The sequence below is a fragment of the Mercenaria mercenaria genome, chromosome 11 (genome assembly GCF_021730395.1).
Source record: "Mercenaria mercenaria strain notata chromosome 11, MADL_Memer_1, whole genome shotgun sequence".
NCBI classification, from domain to species: domain Eukaryota; kingdom Metazoa; phylum Mollusca; class Bivalvia; order Venerida; family Veneridae; genus Mercenaria; species Mercenaria mercenaria.
In genome coordinates, this window is record NC_069371.1 from 32,637,206 (window position 1) to 32,663,943 (window position 26,738).

General features: G+C 35.5%; 1 protein-coding gene and 1 long non-coding RNA gene across 2 annotated transcripts in view; both read right to left on the reverse strand.

The window, feature by feature from the left end:
- Nucleotides 1-3,490: 3,490 nt before the first annotated feature.
- Nucleotides 3,491-4,960, reverse strand: LOC123530736 (uncharacterized). Its single transcript, XM_053517086.1, has 4 exons — nucleotides 4,760-4,960; nucleotides 4,355-4,505; nucleotides 3,868-4,038; nucleotides 3,491-3,546 (listed from the first exon to the last, which is right to left on the reverse strand). The coding sequence occupies exons 1-3, from the start codon at nucleotides 4,955-4,957 to the stop codon at nucleotides 3,878-3,880; spliced, it is 510 nt and encodes a 169-aa protein (XP_053373061.1). The 5' UTR covers nucleotides 4,958-4,960; the 3' UTR covers nucleotides 3,491-3,546; nucleotides 3,868-3,877.
- Nucleotides 4,961-14,445: 9,485 nt separating this feature from the next.
- The window catches only part of LOC123549999 (uncharacterized), a 38,500-nt gene continuing 26,207 nt past the window's right edge, over nucleotides 14,446-26,738 (reverse strand). Inside the window, exons 6-8 of the long non-coding RNA XR_008365986.1 lie at nucleotides 23,612-23,714; nucleotides 17,917-18,014; nucleotides 14,446-15,441 (exon numbers count right to left, since the gene is read on the reverse strand). This is a non-coding gene — a long non-coding RNA (uncharacterized LOC123549999). The remainder of the gene's footprint in view (nucleotides 15,442-17,916; nucleotides 18,015-23,611; nucleotides 23,715-26,738) is intronic.

A 26,738-nucleotide genomic window follows, 5' to 3' on the forward strand; every position in this document is an offset into this window, starting at 1 on the left:
GAAAAAAAAACTGCTGGCAATGTTCTGTCGTATAGGTCGCAGGAACTTTTTCAGGCAGCAAAATGGGTAGAAAAAGTGCGACCTATACACACTAAAATACGGTAATCCTAAATCTTTTCCCATCCTTCACACTGTCTATTAGCTCAGAATTAAAGCTGCCAGATACACCCGTCATAAACTGTAGCATTCCATTATGGCTTAGACTGACACCTACTTTCTGCAGACGATCATACACCTGTGAAATGTATTACAATGTAAGTAAAATCACTGGAATTAAATATGTCAAATCAGCATATTTTTTTTCAATACATATACATTCAATATAATGTCATGCAAACAGATACTAAAATTTAAAGTCTTTCTCAAAAAGAGGTCCATTTCAATGGAAAATTTTCTGAAAAGTGTGTAGTTTTATTCCAACACTGAGAGTTGTGGGTAGGTGCTGATTTTTTTCTCCGTGTATTTACAATATGCTTACCAAATACATCAAGTAAGTGTCCAAGACATTCTGTAGTCAGTTCTTAAAAAACCTCACTACTTAAGACTGTTTTTCAAAATGTAACTCCAACATTAAAGTTGTAACTACAACAGGAAAGATTACATTCCCTAAATGGAAATATCTTATGGCACATGGAAACATTATCTCACATGTGGTATTAAGATTTAAACCAAAGGGATTGTAAATCATATGTCTGGTGATGTGAAAGGCAATGAATATGCAAATGTCTCGTTGAACACTGGTAACAAAACAACAGCAGAAAAGATTACATTACCTAAATGGAAATATCTTATGGCACATGGAAACAGTACCACACATGTGTCATTGAGATTTTAACCAAAAGGATTGTAAACTGTGTGACAGGTGGTGAAAGGTAATTAGCATCCAAATCTTTTACTGGAAACTTGAAACAAACTGCAACAACAAAATAGAAAATATAAAACAACTTGAAACTTTAAGGGAACAACAGGAATACCATTCACCAAAAATATACAACATTGCTTTTTATACATTTGCCCTTTTTTTCAGAGCGAATGTCATAAAACAAAAAGTTACTACTTTGCTAGTCAAAACTGAAGGCATGAATCAATCAATGACTAAACGTGCCCAAAATTTGCTAATTTGTAGCAATCAAAAAGCCGAATGGGAAGTCATTGAACTCCACAAGACTTTTTTCATGCATTGAAAAGTCATCTAATTTTCTTTTCAGGGCATTTAGACCATAAGACAAAATCAAGGTTATATTTACATCAGTATGCTGCATAAATTACTTAAGGACCCATAAGATAAAGTCCTTATGTCTTCATGAGCCTGATTTCTTGGTCTGAAAACAGTTTTATTTTTCAACTTCAAGATATTAGGTTTTATAGTTCTAAACTTTTTGGAGATACATTTTACAATAGGCAGAAATTATTGTTTCTGGTCCATTAATTTTGACAAAGAAGTATTTGACTTTTTTCCATGGAAAAATACCCTGCATAAATATAATGGTATTCCAGATATCAAAAGAAAAACAAGATCAACATTGATAACATGTATACCTTTTGATGTGTCTGCTCATTGGCAAGGCTGGCAGTAATAAACTTCTGAACTGCACTCAAGTGCCAAGACCACTGCTTCATTAGCATTCCATAGACAGTTGCTACCACTGGACAGAGGGCTTCTGTAGGGTTTCTACAGCCAATTTTGCCAGTAGGCAAAGCCACTGCTAACAGCACTTCAGCCGATGTGGCTTGTCTAGTTACAACCTCATTTAAAATATCTGACCATTTGAACTCTTTCAGAACTTTGTACTGCTTATGACTCAGGATCCTACTTTTTGAGCAACATTCCCGTGCGTCCATTTCTATGTCAAAAATCAGGAGAGCCTTTATTTCTTCTGCCAATGATGATGACATGAGAGCTCTTGCAAATTGCCGTGGAGTACCAGAGCCTAATGATTAATAAAAAAGTCACTATAAACTGAATGTTTCTTATGACAGCAATTCAAACTGTCCAACTAACTAAACAAAAAATGCCAGCAATACAAATGTGTTACTGATCTTGTAAAATAAGAAGGATGTGTAGTAAAACAACCATGCCTTGTATACATCTAAGTTCTCTTTGCTAATCTTTGTCAGCTTGTATCACCTCAATACAATTACTATTAAACAAGAGGTGTCAGAGATGACAGTATGCTTGACTATTTCGATGCTTGAGTGTGAAAGTACATAAAAACTTTAAAATGAAATTCTGAGTGAAACGGGCACTATTCATGAAATATTGTGTGAGAGTTATGACACTTGTGTCATATGATATGGGTGATAATGAGAAACAACTAATTCAAGTCTGAAATAAATCTATAAAGTTAACTTAACTAAGACAAGAATGTTTGTCTTTATGACAGCTTGGTTAAATTCGAAACTGGGTCATGCGGGGTAAAAATCTAGGTCAGTAAGCCAGACCAACTCTGGTGAGTGATATAGGGCCATCATGGCCCTATTGTTACATTACTTTTTTAGTATCGGTAACTTATTTTTTTTTGGAAGAACAGGTATATTTTGGTCCAGTCCACAAATTTTTTTAATGGTAAAATACTCTCCACTGGGACTTGAACCCAGACTTCTTCATACATGGTATAATATATGAAGCATTCTTACACTGAACTATAGAGAGGAAAACAAATTCTTGTAAAACTGGAAAATACTACATTTAAGCAGATTTATCTGTAATCTGAAGAATTCTGAACATGTCATTTACAGCATTGTATAATAACAATTAAATATAAGGGTAATGATGTTGAACAATTGTTTAAGTTTGAATCAGATCTATTCAGTAATAACAGAGATAGAGTGAAAGTGCATAAAACTTTAACCTGAAATTCTAAGTAAAAAGGGGAATAATTCATGAAAAATTGTGCCAGAGTTATGCATCTTGTGTCATATGATGTGGGTGATGATGCTGAACAACTATTTTAAGTTTGAATCAAATCCATTCAGTAACAACAGAGGTAGAGTGAAAGTGCACCAAAACTTTAACCTGAAATTGTAAGTAAAAAGGGGGCATAATTCATGAAAAAATGGTGCCAGATTTATGCACCTTGTGTCATATGATGTGGGTGATGATGCTGAACAACTATTTTAAGTTTGAATCAAATCCATTCAGTGATAACAGAGATAGAGTGAAAGTGCATCAAAACCTTAACCTGAAAATCTAAGTGAAAAGGGGGATAATTCTTGAAATATTGGTGCCAGAGTTATGGCCCTTATGTCAGATAATGTGGATGATGATGAGGAATAAGTATTTCAAGTTTGAATCAAATCCACTAAGTAATTACAGAGATAAGTTGAAAAAAGAGAAAGTGCACCAAAACCTTAACCAAGGTGGGGATGCGGAAAGACGCCGACGCCGGGGCGAGTAGGATAGCTCTCCTTATACTTCGTATAGTCGAGCTTAAAATCATTACTTGGCTAATATTTACTGCGGACATTTACACAATAATGTACCTATGTACCTCAAGTTTTTTTCTTGGTTCCATAAACAACCATTCACCATCTTTAACATCGAAACTTAAAAATAAAAACATGCACAAATGATGACAATTTGACTTTAAGTTAACTATTTTGTAAATAGCACACAGCCTGGAAAGTTAAAGTTATATTAATTAAAAGGCAAAAGGCTACAAATTCAACACTCATTTTGGAAACAATACTTCTGGCTCTGGGACTGCTTCATTTTACTGGAGTTAGGGGCGATAAAGCCCTATGAACATAAAATACCTTGTGATTTTATCTGGAAATTCAAAAAATCTTATCGACAGTGTAGATAATCAGCCCAGAACATAAATATGGAAATTGCCAACAGCATCTAACATTACTATGAATACGAACTGAGTTAGTGTTAACTGGAAAGGCAGTCTGTCCCTACATTCCGTGTCATTACATCCTGGGTTGACAACATACTGAATCCAGATGCAATGTCAGTTTCATCCAAGGAGGATTCTGTATGACCTCTTGATGGGGTTATAAATAACCTTTGTGACAATCCCTTGCATGACAGCCCTGAGTGAAAAAACAAATCATGTTTCAATCACTAGATTGATAATAAAGAATTTGTCAAAAAACTGGAATGTTTGTCACTTTTTTTCTTAATTCTATGTAATAATGACAAATCCAGTCTATTTCAGAGATTTTCTCATAGATTGTAATATCATCAGACTTGTCACTAAATCACTCATTTGAGAAAGATTCCAACTGAACTTTACAAATTTCAAACTGAAAAAGTGGTCTAAGGCGATTATGAGGAAGTTGTTGACAGACATACAGATGTACGCCAGACCAAATTTAATCACAATAGATCAATCTAAACATGTTATACCATTACGCATCCCAGATGGAAATTTGGCATTCATGGCTGAAGCACATTTCTGCCAGTAATCTGTAAGTGTTTCACTTTGTGGTGTGTGCTGGACATATTGTATGAAATATTCTTTCTCTGGATCTGTCCAAGGAGTATTGCGCTTCTGACCCTGCATTAAATAACATAAGGACAAATAATCACCACACAGATATCACGGGAACATGGAAGAGGAGTATGTTTTGAACATAACATCTAACTTTAAGTACGAAAAAGATGCAAATATTTTCTTTATAATTTGTGAACTATTATTAAAAATACAAAAATGGTTTGATTTCACTCAATCTAATGTATTTTCAAGTATTTTCTGTATATATAGGCACTAGCATACATACAGTATTAATTTGTTTTTACAGCACAACTTACAGATAAAACTGCAGTTCCAATTTTTGAAGGCTGTTGAGGAGTTTTCCCAGTTGGTGTACTTCTTTCTCTCTTACGATTGTTAGTTGGAGTTCTAGAATTATTGTCACATATTTTGTTGTAGCTATGATCAGTGGTGCCAAATACTGATGGAATTCTCTCATTTTGTTGCTCTTTTTGCTTGGAATAACAATGATCCATATTCTGAAAAGTACACATATATAATAATGAGCCGCACCATGTGAAAACCAACATAGTGGGTTTGCGACCAGCATGGATCCAGACCAGCCTGTGCATCCATGCAGTCTGGTCAGGATCCATGCTGTTCGCTAACAGTTTCTCTAATTCCAGAAGGCTATGAAAGCAAACAGCATGGATCCTGACCAGACTGCACGGATGCGCAGGCTGGTCTGGATCCATGCTGGTCGCAAACTATGTTGGTTTTCTCATGGCGCAGCTCATATATAAATAAATTTGCTTATCAGGTCAACTTGTCCCCTAAAGTTCAACTCATCATCTTACAAACAAAGATCTATATTTACTGCATTTTTTTTTTTTTGAGAAGAATACGAATTCTGCAATGTTGCAAATATTTATTTGAGGTAACTTACATAATTCTGGTCTTCAAATTTAGAAATTTTTTGCAATGAAGATTTTTGGATATTTAATTTTTAGCATGCTGTGTTTGGTTTAACTTCTTCAACACTTTTTACAGTCATATAAACAGCACTGTCTACTTGTAGCAGTGAGCTCAATACCTAACTTTATAGTGCTGCCTCACTGCAACATCATGCATTAAATTAATTAGACACATGACATAATCTACCCTGTCAGTATCACATTAAAGTTTAAACCAAACCCAGCACTATCTTATTAATGCTGAGCACCATGCAAGGAAGATACTTCTGCCATTTTTAGCTCACCTGAGCACGAAGTGCTCAAAGGTGAGCTTTAGTGATCGCCCTGTGTCCGTCGTCCGTCGTCGTCCGTCGTCCGTCCGTCCGTCCGTCCATCGTCAACAATTTGACTGTTAACACTCTAGAGGTCACATTTTTGGCCCAATCTTAATGAAACTTGGTCAGAATGTTACCCTCAATAAAATCTTGGACGAGTTCGATACTGGGTCATCTGGGATCAAAAACTAGGTCATCAGGTCAAATCAAAGGAAAAGCTTGTTAACACTCTAGAGGTCACATTTTTGGCCCAATCTTAATGAAACTTGGTCAGAATGTTACCCTCAATAAAATCTTGGACGAGTTCGATATTGGGTCATCTGGGATCAAAAACTAGGTCATCAGGTCAAATCAAAGGAAAAGCTTGTTAACACTCTAGAGGTCACATTTTTGGCCCAATCTTAATGAAACTTGGTCAGAATGTTACCCTCAATAAAATCTTGGACGAGTTCGATATTGGGTCATCTGGGTTCAAAAACTAGGCCACCAGGTCAAATCAAAGGAAAAGCTTGTTAACACTCTAGAGGTCACAATTTTGGCCCAATCTTAATGAAACTTGACCAGAATGTTAATCTTGATGATCTTAAGGTCCAGTTTGAATCTGGGTCATGTAGGATCAAAAACTAGGTCACCAGGTCAAATCAAAGGAAAAGCTAGTTTACACTGTAGAGACCACATTTATGACCATATCATAATGAAACTTGGTCAGAATGTAAATCTTGATGATCTTAAGGTCAGTTGTAAATTTGGGTCAGGTGGGGTCAAAAACTAGGTCACTAGGTGAGATCAAAGGAAAAGCTTGTTAACACTGTAGAGGCCATATTTATGACTGTATCTTCATGAAACTTAGTCAGAATGTTAAACTTGATGATCTTTAGGGCAGGTTTGAATCTGGGTCATGTCGGATAAAAAACTAGGACACCAGGTCAAATCAAAGGAAAAGCTAGTTAACACTTTAGAGGCCACAGTTATGACCATATCTTAATGAAACTTTGTCAGAATATTAATCTTGATGATCTTTAGATCAACTTTAAATCTGGGTCAGTTGGGGTCAAAAACTAGGTCACTAGGTCATATCAAAGGAAAACCTTGTTAACACTCTAGAGGCCACATTTATGACTGTATATTCATGAAACTTAGTCAGAATGTTAAACTTGATGATCTTTAGGTCAAGTTCGAATCTGGGTCATATCGGGTCAAAAACTAGGTCACGGGGTCATTTCAAAGGAATGGCTAGTTAACACTTTAGAGGCCACATTTATGACCATATCTTAATGAAACTTGGTCAGAATGTTAATCTTAATGATCTTTAGGTCTGTAGGTCAGGTGAGCGATACAGGGCCTTCATGGCCCTCTTGTTTTAAGATTCGAACAATGTTGGCAAAATCTGGTAAATTATAAAAATGATATACACCTAACACACTATAGATACATATAAATACTTAACATGACATAAAAAAGATGGTTATATTGAACAAAAGTCATTAAATATGTGGTATTACAAAATTTCTGGTCATTTACAGCTATGTATACATGTACTGAGTCAGTACATGATTAACATTCACCGTCAGTCTACATGCCAATATGCACAAGCAATGAAATTATAACAGGAGCAGAAAAATGTGTAGTCCGATACAGGACTCAAACCTGTGATGTTCTGCTTGCAAGTCAGATGCTCTACCAACTGAGCTAATCAAAACACTTAGCAGAATCTAATTTGAATAGTAATGAATGGAAAACGCACACCTTTACCATGTCGCAAAATACTTGAAACATTATTTTCACTGTATACTCATATGTCATGTATATGATTTGAGTTAACAAAGTTGTGTTCTGTTCTCTTCTGCTAATCGGACAATCAATCACAATCATATCATAATTTATATAAGCTATATACACACTGATACAAAACCATTAACTTTACCTGACTGTGTACTGTGATTCACATTTAGATTGCCCCACCACAAACAAAAAACAATATGAACGTAATATTTATTTGGTATTAAAAATGAAATAACAAAATTTAATAAGACTTCTAAATAATTATAAACAACTTGTTGCAATGATGCTGAGGCGGTATGTAAATGATTGTATCATATCAAGAAATACTTTATCTTCCCAGATAAATAATTCTTTACCAGCTTTCGTCCTATAATTGTCGATAAAATGCACAGACACTTGGGGGTCAGCACCCCTCCCCCTCTGAATCCGCCCCTGGCAACCTTCAGCCAATATATTGTTGTCTTTTAAAACAATCTGAGCATATGTCTCAATCATACAACAATTTCCGTTACCATTTCAACATGTTTAAAAGAACTCCCATATTCTATCAATGCTCAGAAAAAGGCACTGACCTCCAGATTTGGCTAAAAATAATCTTTCTTTCAACTTGAAGTTTGGTCATATTATGAACAATATTAGAATAATTATGAGTTTTTGTTTCTAAAATGTTTTAAAAATTCCAAATCAAGAAAAAAAGATGACAGCGTTAGGAATCAAACCCAGACATTCGCGGCAATAAAGACATTATCCCGTTGTCGTTACAAATAGCGCTATAGTGGAAGTAGCGAAATATAGATATTTACAATCGAGACTTTCATCATAAAAAGTAGTAAAAACAGCAAATTCTCATGTGTTTCTGTAAAATTATAGTTTGTCAGTAATAAAGTTTTAAAGCTTTCTTAAGAAATACAGCATTATTTCCAGATTTTTTACTTCTTTTTTTTTCTGGAGGCCAGTCCTTTTAAGGTAAGTTTGTAAACGAGTGCAGAGAAGTGTGTTTACTCATGAAAAACTGTATACAATGTCTGCTGTCATTTCTGTCTTGGAAAGCTTTAATGATTTATGGGGAAAATAATTGATAAAGTAAAATAAATTTTTAAAAAATCAACTTAATTGATGCATCACAGGAATAAAGCTATTAACTGCAAACATATTGTTTTTTCTATTTGTTACATATATATTACAAAAACTGACATAGTACCTCTGACAACAGCCTCCGGACAACAACCTCCCGACAATAACACCTCTCCAGAGCAACCAAAATATCTGTCTCCATCAGATGTTGCTCTGCATAGGTTATACTGAACTGATCAGACTTGACCAAACCTAGTCTGTAGCATAAACCTCTCAAGTTTATTTTTCAAATAGTAGTCCTACCTGAGTGCATTAAGGGGCTGACAGAGTTTGAAAAAAAAAGACAAAGAATAAACAATGTTTTTGTTGAACCATCTGATGGGATTTTCACCAAATTTGATATATAAATAGAGAACGATAACGAAAACATTATTGGAAAAGTTGATTATGTCTTTATTGGTAAGTCAGAGTTTATCAGGGTTTTCTTTATAGTCAATACGATTCAAAAGTAGTAACTATTTTGTCACGGATAATGGTTTCACTACCGGATTCCCCTTTTCTCAATAGTAACATTTAACATGTTATTGTTACAAATACCGTGCAAGAGTAGTATGAGCAGTGTTTGAAAACTATATGGAAAAGTTTCATAACTTATCAATTATATGGTTTAAATATTAGAATGAAAATTCTAAAAGTGATACTTTGATATATTTTGTACATAATCCAAATGACTAAATGATACAAACTGCAAAATCCCCAGTCACTATGGTAACGTTGGGTAATGTTGGGCAGGGCAAACTACTCATTACTGGAATATGGCACCTGAAAAGCCTGCCTGACACCTCTAAAATTTACATCTTTTCAAAATATTTGCCTTTGCATGATAAACATTTTCTCCCACCTACAAATCCACTTGTCAAAGGATGACCTGAAATGCTCCTTTGGAATTTTACGGACTGTTTCCCGGACAACAGTGTGCTTTTCCTGACATCATGCATGGGCGTCCAGATCTTGGGCGGTCAGCAACATTGTGCAAAGGATCGTTCTTGAAGATGTTGAACCACTCATATATATGCTGGTTTTCTTCATTGGATCATGGAGAGCGTCTCTGATTTAGTTTTTCCCATTAATACATAAAACTTTTTGGAATATCGCTGTTCAAGTGTCATATTGACGGCTTCAGCAAGACGAATGTTCTCTACTTCCATTGTTTACGGAAATGACGTCAGATTTCAGCCCATGACGTTACGCAGGAATTGACAAAAGGGCACAAAAGATGCACATGTTTGGGCAGTTTTTGACATCGAGAATAAGATGTCTTTATGTACTCTTTAAAGACACATAAACACTGGACGTGTTTCGCGATTTGCCGACTTTGCCCCGCTCAACGTCACTCGACATGGCTATGATGACAGTGGATTTTGCATTAGTGTAATTTGTATCATGTTTTCTTTTGGATTATGTACAAAATATATCAAACTATCACTTCTGAAATTTTTATTCTAATAACCATATAAATAAATAAGTTATGAGACTTTTCCCAATACTTTTCAAACACCCCTGGTATAACATCCTTGTGAGGACCTCCTTAATGTTTATGCAAACTGTTCACTTTGACAGTATTTAAGGACTGACAGAACTTGAAATAGGAAAAAAACAAACTTCTACTGATGTCTTCATCAAACTTGGTCTGTAGTATCCTTCAAAAGATCTTTTTCATGTTTGTTCAGATAGTTCCACTTGACATCACTTTTGTAGTGTAAAAAAGCTGAAATCAATGTAATGTTATGAACAGCTTGTTTCATATTCATCAAACTTGGTTGGTAGTATCCTTAGAATGACCTTTTCAAAGTTTATTCAAAATGGTTCTTTTCGAACATACATTTAGGCTCTACCAGAGCTAAAACAGATTTTTGTGAACAGCTTTTTGTTTAAGGTAGTTATGCACATTTTGATTGAATTTTTTTTCTACAATGTAGAATTTGATTAAACCCTGATTTTTCAAAACTTCAGAATATACTTTCTAAGGGGCGTGTGCATTGTTTTTTATCTAGACTGATTTGAAAAATTTGGATCTCACACAATCTTTCATAATGGGAGTCTATGGGAAAATCACAACTTTCATAGCATTTTTGCAAATAGAAATTTTTCTACAATGTGGATTTTAATCAAACATCTCACAGTCATATATAAACATATGGTCTATAATATGATGGAATAAAATTGGATGAATCGATGATAACCCAGCTAAAAATCATCCAACTGGAAGATGCCAAGTATCTGCTTGGCACTTATCACTCCTGTGAGGTTTGGTGGAAATCTGCTCAATACTAAATGTGGCCAAGACATCATAAACATAACTCAGCTGAAAATCAATGAACCCGAAAAAGCCAACAATATGCACAACTAGGCTTGGTAATGATCACTTCTGGGAGTTTGGTATAAATCCCCCCACTGGTGTTGGAGTTAGTAGATAAACTTGTGACAGACAGCACTAAATCGATATGTCTCCCCCACTCCATATTGGAGACATAATTAAGTAACAAGAGCGCACTCGACTATTCAAAGAATTGATGTCCGTATTTTGTCTTAACTGTTTGACATAAACCACTCATTAACCATTATAGTCTAGCTAAGAAGTTCTGAGTAGAAAAGTTATGTACTCTTGTCTACAGATAAAGACCATAATGGAAGCAAGTGTTGAAACTTTCATAGCTATATATAAAATGGTCTAAACAAGGGCCACAACTAAGTCAAAATCCTTGTCCTGTCTATGTAGTTTTGCCTACACAAAGTTTCAAAGCCACATGCCAAATAATTTTGACAAAAAGTGGACTTGTACAAAAACAACCAATTTTCAAGTCCAAAAAGAGCCATAATTCAGCCAAAATACTTGACAGAGTTATGTACTCTAACCTACAGTTGGAGTCTGTTATACTATTTCTAAACAAGTGATAAAAGTTTGAAAGCTATACATCAAAGTTAATAGTTTACACAAAATATGAACAGTTACGAAAAACTTAACCAAGATTTGTAACTTAAAAGAGGCCATGATTTAGTCAAAATCCCCAACAGAGGCATTTACTCTTTCCTAAAACTGGACATGGTGATAGCACACAAGTGTTGAAAGTTACAAAGCTATTTGACAAAATGTTGACTGGTCATTGATTCTACGTTAAGTCGTCACATTACGATTTCACTTTTTACGCTTATGTTCAGTCATTCATCAACAGCAGTTACATATATAGCCCAGTTTCAACTATTTTTGCCCGTCCCTAGCATAGTTGTATATATTGCAAGCTGTTTTTGCAAAGTCAGTGCATACTGTACACTTGTGCATAAAGCCTGAACTAAAAGAACTAGGGTAAGTGTGGATTTTAAAACAAAAAATTTTACGGTATTGAGTGATATCCTTTTGCATTTTCCAATAGTCCTTAGTCCTGATTTTCAAGTAATGACTAATTAGTTGCAGACAGAGAAACAACAATAAATTGCAATCTGGTGTACATGTATCATAGACTCATAGCTGTCATTTGTGACAGTTGACTGGTATACCTGTACCTGTAACATATCTAGCATACAGGAAGAAAGTACAGATATTTCAGTCTTTCTCTGGCTGACAAAAATAGTGATCGTAGAAAATCATTAAATGAATTCAGTTATTTTTCGGTAATATAAATATTTTCATACAATGGTTACCATAGCCTGACACTACTGAGTAGCACCATGTTCCAACTACTTGTTGCTATGGCATATAACAATGTCATGAAGCTTGGTAAAAAATGATCAGATAAAAATCAGAGTTTAATCTGTTTCAATTATTATTTTTATGTACACTGGTCAGCGGTACTGGGTAAACGGAATTTCGGCAGAAAAAAAAATCATGACAACTCGATGACAACTGCAACTGCATAAAAACACCAAAGTTCTTTCCATTGAAATTACATCATGGACACGGAAATTTGACGACATTAGTGTCCAGTTTCAACAGATAAATTCCCTCAGGCATACCGTTGTAAAATACAAAAATTTATCAAAGTTTCTCTAATTTATTTTGCCCCGCTTTTATTGATGCTATGGACGCCGCCATGTTATCAGCTGTGCCTAACTAAGATGTTAAATCCATTTTCATTGGATAACTGAAACGAAATACTAACGTTTGATTGTCGGCATACTTCTGTTTTATCCGTTTTGTATGCAGGTAGTCCATATTTCGGATATTTCTAGGTAAACATAAATTCTCACGCACCGTATTTCCCTTCGGAAACCTTCGTTCATACCCTTGTAGATTCGTACCCGCTATCGACTCCGAGAAAACATAATCGATTATCGGAATCGGTTGGACTTTTCTAGCCGTCAATCGATTATATCCGCTAATCGGCCCATCACTACCTACAGGTAGATAAAATTTGATGTTCTATGCTTTAAAGATCTATATTAACTTTATATGAACCTAAAACTTTTAATAAATTGTATGTAAACCATCATATTTAGATTTTCTTAAGAAACTATATATGAATGAGATAATGTTGATGTATTTTTAAAAATAGTTGGAAAAACATTACTTACATATGAGCCGTGCCATGAGTAAACCAACATAGTGTGTTTGCGACCAGCATGGATCCAGACCAGCCTGCGCATCCGCGCAGTCTGGTCAGGCTCCATGCTGTTCGCTTTTAAAGCCTATTGGAATTGGCGAAACTGTTAGCGAACAGCATGGATCCTGACCAGACTGCGCGGATGCACAGGCTGGTCTGGATCCATGCTGGTCGCAAAGCCACTATGTTGGTTTTCTCATGGCGTGGCTCATATCGTTTTTAAAAGTATAATCGCTGAACATGTAATATGTAATTCTGAATAAATTGTTCATGTTTTTTCTTGCTTTTGTGTGCATCACTGAAGGTGATAGATGTATAAATATTTCAAACAAATGAGAGAAAAGCTGTAACCAGTAATATTTGACTTTATATAAATGGTTTTGGACTATGTTTTTTTTTTCGTATTAGACATTAATAGTTATCTTTAAACATTTTAAGAAACATATTGCATAAAGCATAAGATACGATATGCTAGGGACAGTCATGTTATATCAGATTTGCAAGGTTTGCAGAGGAGTTACAAAATTTACTTTCAAGATATGCATTGCAATAAATGGATGCACAGTCTTGATTGATTTTGATATAAAATCATTGGATTGATGTTTTTTTCTTAAAAACATTAAAACTTTTAGAAATTGAAAGTAGAAAGTTTTGAAAATTCCATCAATCAGATCTGTCAAATATGAAATATTTTACTTTTATTACATTTTTTCTTATAGAATTGTTAATTATGCCATTTCTTATAAAACTTTCTTTTGAAAAACACGAAAAACAAAATTTTGGCCTTTGGGAAATGTGTATCATTCAATATAACATATCTTACACTGTATCTGGGTGTTTATTTCTTATATACTGGTACAAAATCTAGGGCCAGTTTTGGTCCACTAGTGACTTCAGAATGTTGACTGTTGAAAACATTGGTTCATCAAATAAAAACGCTCAAAAACCGTTTGAAGATTCGTGTTTTTAAACTATTTTTTACCTCCTAATTTGACGAGTTAAGGTAGAATCAGTGTGGTATGAAAAACTTAGTGTGACACCGACGCTGTGGGGAGTAGGATAACTCTTCTTATTCAAGCTTAAACATTCTGTAGACGGAGTATATTGTACAGTATGAATGCCAGCATACATGTGAATGTGACTAAGGGAGATTGCAGAGATTTTTTGGTCTCTTGTGGGAAAATTATGCAACTACTAACCTATCCAAAAATGATCAAAATGGTTGGTCCAGTTTGTTTCTTTAGATAACTGTTTCAACGAAATGATATAAATACACTTGAACAATGAGTTACCCTTTATTATTTGACATTATCAATCAAAACACATATTATTCACATTTTACTGTATCTACTGTCACTTTTAAACATTATTTTAATATCTAATCTTATAGATTTTTACCAGTAGGTATAACTGTCTTTCTTTCTCAGTCATCTAAACTTTGATGTCACATTCAGTGAGTTTTCACTACCACCTTTGACCATTACTTGAATGTTACTTAAAATAATTTTAATGTCTATATATCACGGTCACATTTAAAATTTTTTTGCACTAATGTCACACAGCGAGTTGCATGTTTATCTCCGCAGTGTTCTGCAGAGTCCAGCCTTCAGTATCAGGAGTGTTAACATAAACTGATAATAACGATTTTATTACAACTATTGACAGGTAACTTCAGTTATCTGTCTGAATTTTCCATAGAAAAGCTAAACTTTGGGGTCAGTTTTACAGTGTGGAATACTCGGTAGCAACATCCTAAGTCAATGTTACTGTGTGTTTTTCCTGTGTGGACTACTCAAGTCAGTGTTACTGCATGGAAACTCATAATAGCAATGTCCTTGTCCACATTACTGTGTGGCAGATTCAGTAGCAAGTTACTGTGTGGTAGACTCAGTAGCAATGTTCTTGGTCAGTGTTACGGTGTGGTAGACTCAGTAGCAATGTTCCGAGTTAGTGTTGCTATATGGAAGACATAGTAGCAATGCTCTGGGTTCATGTTACTGTGTGGTAGACTCATTAGCCATTTCCTAGTCAGCATTACTGTGTGGTAGACTCAATAGCAATTTCCTAGTCAGCATATTGTGTGGTAGACTCAGTAGCAATGTTCTGGGTTAGTGTTATTACATGGTAGATTTTCCTGATGGTAGTCTCAGCTCTTTAAATTCCAGCCAGATAAGATAAAGCGATTTCATCTGATCAGAAAACTGTATCCTACTACTTAGTTGATCATCAATGACTCCCTGTGAAGCAGATCCAAGTTAACTTCTTTGCTAAGATGCAACTGAAATAATGCAACAATATTAATCAGTAAGAGAAACAACAGTTCTTAGCTCGACAGTGAATAATACACATGTATAGGACACTAGAGCTATCACTGGAATAAGCAATACACCCAAAATACTTCTTTACCTGAAGAAACAGCATTTCAGGTGTAAAGTTTCTATACTGACAAGTAGATTTCAAACTGGAGCTATCACTTTAAATTTTAAACACTCAGACATAACTACAGATACAGAGAAAGTGAAATCATGACCTTTGACCTTCAAATGAGATCTTCACCTGGTAACCTGGATTATGGCTTAAGCCTTTGCATGATGTAAACAACTGATGCTACCTTTATGAAGTTTATTCTAGTGGTTTGAAAATACTGATTGGACACAAGTTTAACATATATGATCTTACGACCTATGTGACCTTGACCTTGGAATTGGTAACCTTTGTTGCGTGCTCTGCAAGATATCTTGATGGGACAAGTAACTAATGCTACTTTTATGAAAATCTTGCCAACAGTTTAAAAGATAAGGAGCAGACATGAGTTTTAAGCAACTTGACCTTTTACCTTTAACTGTGACCTAGATCTTTGACATGTGAAACGGGTTATGCGTTCTGCACGTTGTCTTAATGAGGTAAAAAACTGATGTTAGTTTTGTGAAAAACTTCCAAGCAGTTAGGAAGATATGGATCTGAAGTGGGGATTGCTATGATTGGATCCCAGAACATTTTCTAGACCTAATGGAATAAAGGAGGAAATTATTTGCTTCTGGGTGAAAGGAGGTTTGGAAGTGGGCAGGTGGCAGATTGTTGGAGGATTTGTTTATTTGTTTTGGGTTTAACGCCGTTTTTCAACATTCAGTTATGTAGCTGTGGGCATTTAACCTAACCAGTGTTCCATGATTCTGTACCAGTACAAACCTAATCTCCGCAAGTAACTACCAACTTCCCCACATAAATCAGAGGTGGAGGACAAATGATTTCAGACATTATGTTTTTTATCAACTTGTCACAGAACAAGGGTCTCGCCCGAGGACCAAACTGACATTCCCCGTGACCCGTAGATCTGTACTTTCCCTACTGAGCTAAGCAGGCGGGCTGATTTTTTGAGGTACAGACATGTATACCAGCATTTCCATACATTAAACCCTTTAGCTTTATAGCAGAAACTTAAGTTGTCACAGGAGTGACGAATTATACCCCCACAATATGGCCTTGTCACAGAGCTAAGCCAATGTCAAAGCTGAACTTGCTTGACCTTTTACCTACTGACCTCAAAATCAACAGAGGTCATCTGCTGGTCATGGTCAATCTGCCTATGAAGTTTCAAGATCCTCGGCCCAAGCGTTATCAAAAAAAGGTTTAAATGTTCCGGGTCACTCTGACCTTTGACCTTTGGAGCTCAAAATCAATACAGGTCATCTGCTGGTCATGACCAACCTCACTATTAAGTTTCATGATCTTAGTCCCAAGCGTTCTGAAGATATTGTCCGAAAACAGTTTAAATGTTCCGGTTCACTGTGACCTTGACCTTTGACCTACTGACCTCAAAATCATTAGGTGTAATTTACTGGTCATAACTAAGCTCCCTATAAATTTTCATGATCCTAGGCTCAAGCGTTCTCAAGTTATCATCCGGAAACAGTTTAACTGTTTTGTGTTATTGTGACCTTGACCTTTGACCTACTAGCTTCAAAGTCGAACTTGACCAGTATTCAATCATGTTACACCTGTGTACAAAAATGTATGATCCTGTTCTCAAGTTATCATACGGAAACCATTTAACTGTTCCGAGTCACTGTGACCTTGACCTTTGATCTACTGACCTCAAAGTAGAACATGACCTGTTTTTCATAATGTTACACCTGTGCACCAAAATTCATTTAAATCGGTCAAGTCTATCAAGAGTTACCATCCAGAAACCGTTTAACTGTTCAGGGTCACTGTGACCTTAACCTTTGACCTACTGGCCCAAAATTCAAACGTGACCTGTATTTTCTGATGTTACACCCATGTACAAAAAATTATTTAAATCGGTCAAGTCTTTCAAGAGTTATCATCCAGAAACCATGAAAACCAACAGACTGAAAGACCACCAAGCTCACTCCTATATACCCAAACTTTGTTTTGTTGGGGTATAACTAGCAAACTTTATTTATTTATTCTATTTATTTGTTTTGGGTTTAATGCCACTTTTCAACAGTATTTCAGTTATATAGTGGCAGGCAGTTAATTTAACCAGTGTTCCTGGATAATAAACCTTTTCTCCGCAAGTAACTGCCAACTTTCCCACATATATCAGAGGTGGAGGACAAACAATTTCAGCTTTCATTCCTTTGTGAAGAGTAATAAATGAGGCATGAGCTTGCTTAGAGTTGTTCACAGACTAAACATGAAGCTGACTGGCTGACTCCACATGAATAGCTTTAGCTCTTGAAACAAATTTGTCAGTGAGGTAAAACTAGTTATTTTCTGCTTAACTTACCTACATCAATGGATACTTTGTCCTTCAGTTGGATTGATATGACGTGCTGAATGCAGTATTTCTTGGCTATCATCCTCATATAGTTCTCTTGTACAGACCTGTTATGAAATATTATAAAATTATAAGTTACCATCACTGTTTTACATGTTTTAAAGTATGTTATTTTTTGTTCAGCATTGTAATATTTCCTGTAATTCTACCTTCATTCTCAAAAAGAATAACAAAACACAGCTTTTTGATTAACACCTAAAGTTTGAAGTTAATATTCATGAAGATAGGCTGCATACACCTTAAAACTATTAAACAGGAATTAGCAATTACAAGAAGTTATTTTTCACTATCTGATTGTGCTAATCTCTCCATGTATCACATGGAAGTCAACATCTTTTGTGTCAAATTGTGATCTTCATTTTCACTGTTGGGCCTCTTTACAAATGCACAAATGTGATTGTTATTTCATCTTTTATGAAATTTGACCTGTGACAGAATTACAAATAGTGCTAGATCTATTGTAACAAGTGCTTCAAACAGGAATTATTCAGAACAACACATGCTTTTTTAAAGCATTTCTGTGTAGTTAGCTGCACCATGAGAAAACCAACATAGTGCGTTTGCGATCAGCATGGATCCAGACCAGCCTGCGCATCCATGCAGTCTGGTCAGGATCCATGCTGTTCGCTTTCAAAGCCTATCCATTAGCAAACAGCACTGATCCTGACCAGACTGCGCAGATACACAGGCTCGTCTGGATCAATGCTGGTGGCAAATGCACTATGTTGGTTTTCTCATGGTGTGGCTCATATATATAACTAACCCTTAACATGCTAGACAGGTCTGATTCTGCCTTTGCGACCAATGTAGATCTTGATCAGTCTGCACATCTGTGCAGTCTGATCAAGATCTGCTCTGTTTGCCCTTCAGTCAGTATCTTTTCTGTAAGCACCCCTTATAACAGTTAATGGTTCTGTCCAAATTGAAAGATGGACAAGTTCATTATACAAATTTAGCAGGGTAAGGGTTAAAAAGATGTTTAAGATAAACAGATTTGGAGAAAATTCTCATATACATAATTATACTCGAAGAATGAAGATATTCCTACATATGGAATGTCTGGGCTTTTACAGATGTACTTCCTGGCTCACATTTTATCTGCACCACCCACAACCATGGGGATTTTCAGGAGCTGTAATTTTCATCAGATTCTAATCAGGTATTGGATTTGGTCAAAAGTTAAACAAAATTAATGATCATTAACACTTATGTATGTGTTCACTGACTGCCTAATACATGTCAGAATTCTACTGTAGGTATTTTTAATCTCCCGCCACAAGTGGTAGGGGGTTAAAGGAATCGTCTTCATCCATCCTTCTGTAACACTTTCATGTCGGCTTCATATTTCCTAAATCCCTTGAAGAATTTTCATGAAACTTGGATCAAATGATCAACCCATCAAGAAAATGTGCAGAACTCATGAGTCAGCTCTAGGTCAAGGTCAAAGGTTTAAACCTTCAATTTTGTGTCCGCTCTGTATCTCCTAAACCCCTTGAAGGCATTTTATAAAACTTGGTTAAATGATCACCTCATCAAGACTATGTGCAGAACCCATAAGTCAGCCATGCCAGTTCAAGGTCAAGGTCACAACTTGGGGTAAAAGGTTTGAGCCTTCCATTTTGTGTCTGCTCTGAATCTCCTAAACCCCTTGAAGGATTTTCATCAAATTTGGGTTAAATGATCATCTCATCAAGATGATGTGCAGAACTTATGAATCAGCCATGGTGACTCAAGGTCAAGGTCACAACTCACGGTCAAAATGTTTAGCCTTCCATTTTGTGTCCACTCTGTATCTCCTAATCCCCTTGAAGGATTCGTATGAAACCTGGGTCAAATGATCACCTATCCAAGACGATGTGCAGAACTCATAAGTCATGAATAAGCCTTGTTAAGGAATTTTAAGGTCACAAATCAAGGTCAATAGTTAGAGCCTTCCATTTCGTGTTTGCTCTAATCTCATAAACCCCTTGAAGGAATTTTATAAAACTTTGGTCAAATGATTACCTCATCCAGAGGATGTGAAGAACTTATGTGTCAGCCATGCCGGCTGAACGGCAAGGTCACAACTTAGGGTCAAAGGTTTGAGCCTTCCATTTTTGTGTTCACTCTGTATCTCCTAATCTAGCATTTTCATCAAACTTTGGTCAAATAATCACCTCATCTATATGATGTGCAAAATTCATGTGTGTTTGTGTGTGTTCGGGTTTAACGTCTTTTTCTGCTCAATGTCAAGGTCACAGCTCAAGTTCAAAAGTTTACCCTTTCACTATCCACAACAGTGGCATAGGATTTAGCTGTTTTCAGACTGCTTTATTCAAATTTGCTTTTTCTATCCTAGAAACCAGGATAGTTACTTTAGCATGTGCATGAATTTAGTAAAGATACTTCACATGAATATGAAAACATCTGTATTATGTTTGTCAAATATTTACATTAATTTAACACATATATATCTAGCCAAGGCTCATGAAAAATTCAGTTTGTAACATTCTTAATACCTCCCTTTACTTATCTTTGCTGCACAATCAGGATATATCGGAAATAAATGAATTCCAAAGCTATATACTGTTTTAAAACTTGCCTGTTGGTTAAGAGTGTTGAAATATATCAAAACCATGAAACACAAATTTAAACTTAGAAATTACATTTAAATCAAAAGCAATAAGTCCACTTTTTGAATACTTTCATAATTATTAATTGGGAAAAATCACGAATTTTCATAAAATGTAATAAAACGTACATTTCTAATAAGGATCTAACACTACGAAATGAGTATTTGTCTGAGGTTTCTTGTTACACTGCCTAACTTGCAAATGAACTGTTTTACTGTGTGAGGTTCTGGTTGTGTTAGCTATCCTCAATGCTTCAAGATTCCACTCTTACATTTTGATACTGTGCTTAACATTTACCCTGCTAAATATCTACAAGTATGCCCTTGGGCAGAATGTCGAGCCAGCTGGCTGTCAAGTGTAACCTTGACCTTGGACCTAGGGACCTGGTTCTTGCACATGACTCTCCATCTCATAATGGTTAACATTCTTGCCAAGTTACATCAAAATTCCCCCATGCAAGAAAAAAAAAGAGTTTCAGACAAATTTCAATTTGACTTTTGACCTCCACCTGTAACCATAACCTTTTAGATAGGAACATGGGGTTTGCAATGACACACCTCACTGAGGTAAACATTCATGCCAAATATAAACTAGAGATGCTTTTGAGAAAAGTGCATGTCTCCCACAACTGCCTAATCATCTAAATAGTAAGTCAGTCTTTATATACTGTTTACTTAATCCACATGTGCATGCGCTTTCTTGACACCAAAAGGACGCCTATACTACTAGTAGTATAGGTGTCGGTTTGGGGGTAAAGCTGCGCAAGAAATCTTAGTGTTTTTGGTAATTCAAGGACCATAATTCCGAAGAGCCTAGGCCGATTTGGCTAGTTATCGAACTTGGCCGAGCACTTATTGGCAGACACATTTTGTTGAAGTTTGGTGAAGATAGAATGAGAAATGTTTCACTTAAGAGTGCGGGCAAGCTTTGTGACAGACACACAGACTGGAGTAAATCAATATGTCTCCCACACCACTGTGTTGTGGGAGACATAACAAGATTTGTCCATGCATGTCCACGTTATGGTTCAGACAAAATCGGATGGATGTGCAGACAGACACATGCACTGAAAGTGGCGAATATATATAGCTGACCGCAAGCGGGCTCGACAAAAATGGACTGGTTCATCGGTTCATCATTCAGTTTGGGCAGTACCAAATCTTACTCAATCTTCACTGAAAATTTACTGACAATAGTGAGACGTGCAGGCTGATCTTGGTCTGCAGTGGTCGCAAAGGCAAAACCACTTGCCACCAGTAGTCTAAAGGTTAACTTAAGGTTTAGCAGTATATCACAAAACAACAGATTTTTTTAACGAATGAAAAGCATCTTGACACACAACTTATCTGTCCAATACATGTTTTACTGTTCTGTCCCACAGAGTTGGATACTTAAAATATTCTTAATGAGTTGTCCCCCTTTAAATAAGAATGCCATTTGTAAAGAAATAAATGTAAACAATTGTCAAAAACGATGTTTTACCTAGTTATTTAAAGTTTAAACACTCGCACGATGTTCCAAATGCATCAAAACGAAGACGTGTAACAGCTTTTAAAAAATGGTGAGTTTTTAAAGGCGCTGAACTGTCCAGAAGTGTGGCCCCTTCATGCAGTCCCTTTCCGGAATTCAATACATATATCAGTAAATTGACAAAGGTTTTGTAGAATAATATAAATGTTTTATACGCTATTAAATTTTCAAGTAAAACAATGCTTTCTTTCTATGATTTGATGACGTTCGAACTTTTTTCTCCGAAACATGGACCTATACCTTAAAGAGATTAAGGCATGCCAGGGAATACTGTAGTTATTCCTATTAAAAGCAAAATATCGGTTGTCATCTACTTCTAGTATAGAACAATGGTGGAATCGGGTAAAATACATGAATCATTGATAAGAACACAGAGCTCTGAACCTGATGAAAACACTTATTTGGTAAAATGTCCTGTTCTACTAATTATTTCATAATTTGTTTTAGCTCGATTGTAATGAAAACTTCAAGCTTATTGGAACCACTCTCGAGTCTGCTTCCTGGAAAAACCAGTACTGTTGTCATATGAGAAGTCATGGTCTTGACCCCAGTGGGGCTCGAACCCGTACGACCCCTGGATTGTGTGGCCGACACCTTATCGTCTAGAACACCACTCCCCTAAAGTTATTTCATAATTATGTCTCCCACCACACTGTGGTGTTAGACATATTGTTTTACTCCAGTACGTGTGTGTCTGTCACAAATCTTGTCCGCACTCTAAGTTAAACATTTTTCACATGATTTTCACCAAACTTGAACAAAATGTGTTTGACCATAAGACCTCAACCGATTTCAATAACTAGCCAAATCCACCCAGGCACTTTTGAATTATGGCCCTTGAATTACTGATGGGAACCATTTGTCTGATCCATCCAGACAAACTAGACATTAATGATACAGGGCCGTAGGAACAGGGGGAGCAATAATATGACCTATTATGGTAATAATCTTAGCAATTTTTTGACAGGGAGTCAGTTTTAGCTGATTTTCATAGTGTGCCTCCACCCACATCCATCCTAACTGAAAATGCTTCCTACGGTCCTGTGATAGGAACCACTCATCCAAACTATCTAGAACTCCCAATACATTACTGATCAGAACCATTCATCCAAACCAACAACACCACTTTGAATCACTAAAGGATAAGGCAGTTGTGGGAGATTTGTGCTTTTCTCAAAAGCAGCTCTAGTTGGTCTTAATTTCTTCAACAGTGAAAGGGCAACACACTGGATTTTTCTCCTATACCATATCCAGAGTCTAGTGCAAAGACAGCTAGTCTAAAGGGCAATACAACAGTGATTCTGCTACAGAGAAGACAACAGATTCATTTTATTTCCATATTGCCAATTTAGCTTGCTGCATGAGCCTTTTTGCCAAGAAATATTTCCTATTTGTTCGTGTAACAGTTATACAGTAAAATAAGGTGACAGCCATGTGTCTGTGAGTCGGACGATTAATTTAGCTAAACCCTGTCTACATAAGTTCTGTAACAAAATACTCACTTTAAATTAGAGGTATACATCTGGTTGATCAATTCATAGATGTCTTCTGCACAAGACCAGGTGATTTCATGCTTACAGCCATTGGAATACAACCTCTCTCATCCTGAAATTATTAATAAAAATAAAGAAAAAGCTGCCAAAAGAATGGAAGACACAATGGCCTAAAATATTTGAATCTAGTAGATATCAAGTTCTCAAGAGATACTGTCAAAAGTTTTATATTTAAATAGAGAAAATATCAAATTTCACAGAATTGGCAAATAGAGACACTGTTAGGAACTGGCTATTAATAATAAAGAAACAAAAGCTTACTTCAAAGAAAATTCTTTTAATTATTGAATAGATGCTATTAACTGTCACAATTTTGACCATTTCATTGATCTAAACTGTTTGACCTATTATGTCGGTATAAAGAATTATATTCAAGTGGAGAGTAAAACAAAAATTAACCCTTGGTAATAAGTATTTTTAAAATTATGAAAGTGCATGTGAACTTGTTCTGCATGAGCAGCTACACCAAGGCCTTATGTCCAATAAACTTATAAGCGCTTACTTTATAACATGTCTTAAAAGAAATTAGATTGAATACAAAAAAAATTGAAAAAATATTAGACAGTACTTGGTAAAAATTCAGATGGCTTACAAAACTATTCTGTCATATTTTGCCTATTCTGGTAAGGAAAAATACATTTTGAAAAGTCCTTGAAAAAGAAGTTCTGTCCAGTCTATATTGCAAACAAGTTAAACAGACATCAGCAATTGCTGGCAGATTAAGACCTAGTACAGAGAAAATCTTGAAAATCCTTGAGTCCACCTCTCTCAACACAGGAACAACAGTAGTCTAGCAAACCGCTGGCCCAGAAATGTAGATCTGTTACTCCCAAACGACCCCATTTTGCGGATATATTGTCACCAGAATCCTTCAATGGTACCGTTAGTAGTCTTGATTGGCAGTCAAAAGGATCAAAGAATTTATCACAGACTGTGAGACGGACCTTAAAATATGGAAAAGAAACAAATGCTGAAAATGGAAGGCGAAAAGAACCTGACAATTTCCAATTCCCATCTCTCTCAACACTGGAGAAACCTTCATCTAAACACTGCTGGCCCAATATTGTAGACCAGTATCTCCAACACGACTCCACGCTGCGGATATATTGTCACCAGGATCCTAAATGGCATCGATAGCTGTGTGGATCAACAGTAAAGGGATCTGTCAGGCCTCGACATCAGTAAAAAAGGGGAAAAAAACTTGGCCACAGCCAGAAAACAGCACCAATGGAAACCTATCATATAAGAAATTTATTTACCAAAGTTAACTATAATAATTTACTGCTAAATCTAAAAGACCATAACAAAATTGAATGCATAAAAAATCTCCAAGGTGTAGCAAACTCATGACTATCTTAAATCTACTGGCACTACATCATGCACTGCTATCATTTCAGCTTCCTACATTTTAACCTTCAACGGAACAAAAACTGCAAAGATGACTAATTATAAGAAAACTTAGCAAAAATGAAAGCTAGCAAAGCTTCATCAGATGCAAAACCAATATTATAATGAATAAAAAAACAGCTAACCAGCTATTTGCTACTTTGCCAATATTTTGAAAAATCAAAGTTTGAAAGATAAATGCTAAAGCTGATACTGGCTACATATTTTTTTTTTCAAAATGTACTTTTCTATGCTTTAACTTGTATCTCAATAAAAAAAAACTTACTTTGTAGTAAAACAGAGGCTGATTATGTGAGTGACTTGAAATCAGCTCAACAGAGTAAACAAACTTTCACTTCACTGCAGAAAAAATTGGCTACTGTACAACCATTCTATACTATATGAAATACAAGGTTTTTGCCACTGATTTACTTGAATAGTACTAAATCCTATTTTACCTTTGAGTGGCATTCTACTGAAAGATAAAAATGCAAACTTACTCTAGTTTTGTGCATTTTCCACTGTAATTTGAAAACTCTCATAGAAATTAAATCCACTTAAAAATACCTTGCCAGAGTGATACAAAAATTAAATCAACTTTATCTTTGCAACTTGCAACTTTACCCTTTTATAAATTAAATAAACTCAAAAGTTCTTACCACTTTACAAAACAAAAAATTACTAATATGCCATGCCACTGTCTCTTTAACAGAATAACCTAACTCTGCCACTGCTTTACAAAATCATTAGTTCTACTGTCTGGTCATTGTGTTTTAAAATACAATTTACTTTAAACATTTTGATTTTGCTATTCACTCGCACAATTTTACAATATAATTCATTTAACATTCATTCACTGCACTTTCTTTCACTGCATTATACAAGGTAATTATTTGACAGTCATTCAATGCACAAAAGCATTACATTGCACAACATTATTCTAGTAACTATTTTCATTTAACATTCACTTCATGATAAATGATTTTTTTTTCAAAAGATTTCTGTTTTAACAAACATTCTTAAGCTATACTTTTCCTTTATTGTACCTACCATCCCTATTTCTTGAAATTTACTCCAAAAATACACAATATTCCTAATTAAATTTAAACAGCATTCAATTAAGCTGATATCAGCTTAGGATTTTCTCTGAACTGGCTACAGTTACAGAACTGAGCAATAATGATGTGGTACTCTAGTGTCTTTGGACTGTCAAGTTTGACAGTGGCTTTAAAACAGTACAGTCCGCAGTCCAGTCCAGGAGATAAGTAAACCTCACAGAAGTATCTCCTCAGCAGTCAGAATGATAAGCAACACAATCATACAGCTCAAACACACATAAATAATGAATAAAAAAATGTCTGTAGGAAGACCACAACCAAACATATTTTTACTTAACCTTCAATAAGTATCAAGATTGTCTTTGAAATGGAAAACTAGAAACTCAATTGCCAAAATGCTGCCATTCCTAAACAGATGTGCAGGCAGTATGTGGAGGAAAAATCTTGGAACAGTGTCTAGCACATGAAGAATTTTGAACTAAACAAAAGCTTAAATGCATTCTATTGTATTATATTATATTTGAAGACACAGTACAACCAATTTTTGATACACTATTATACACATTGTGAAAATGATGAAAATGATTACAGGCCCAAAGATTTTAAGTAAATTTGTCATTTAGGCAACAGGT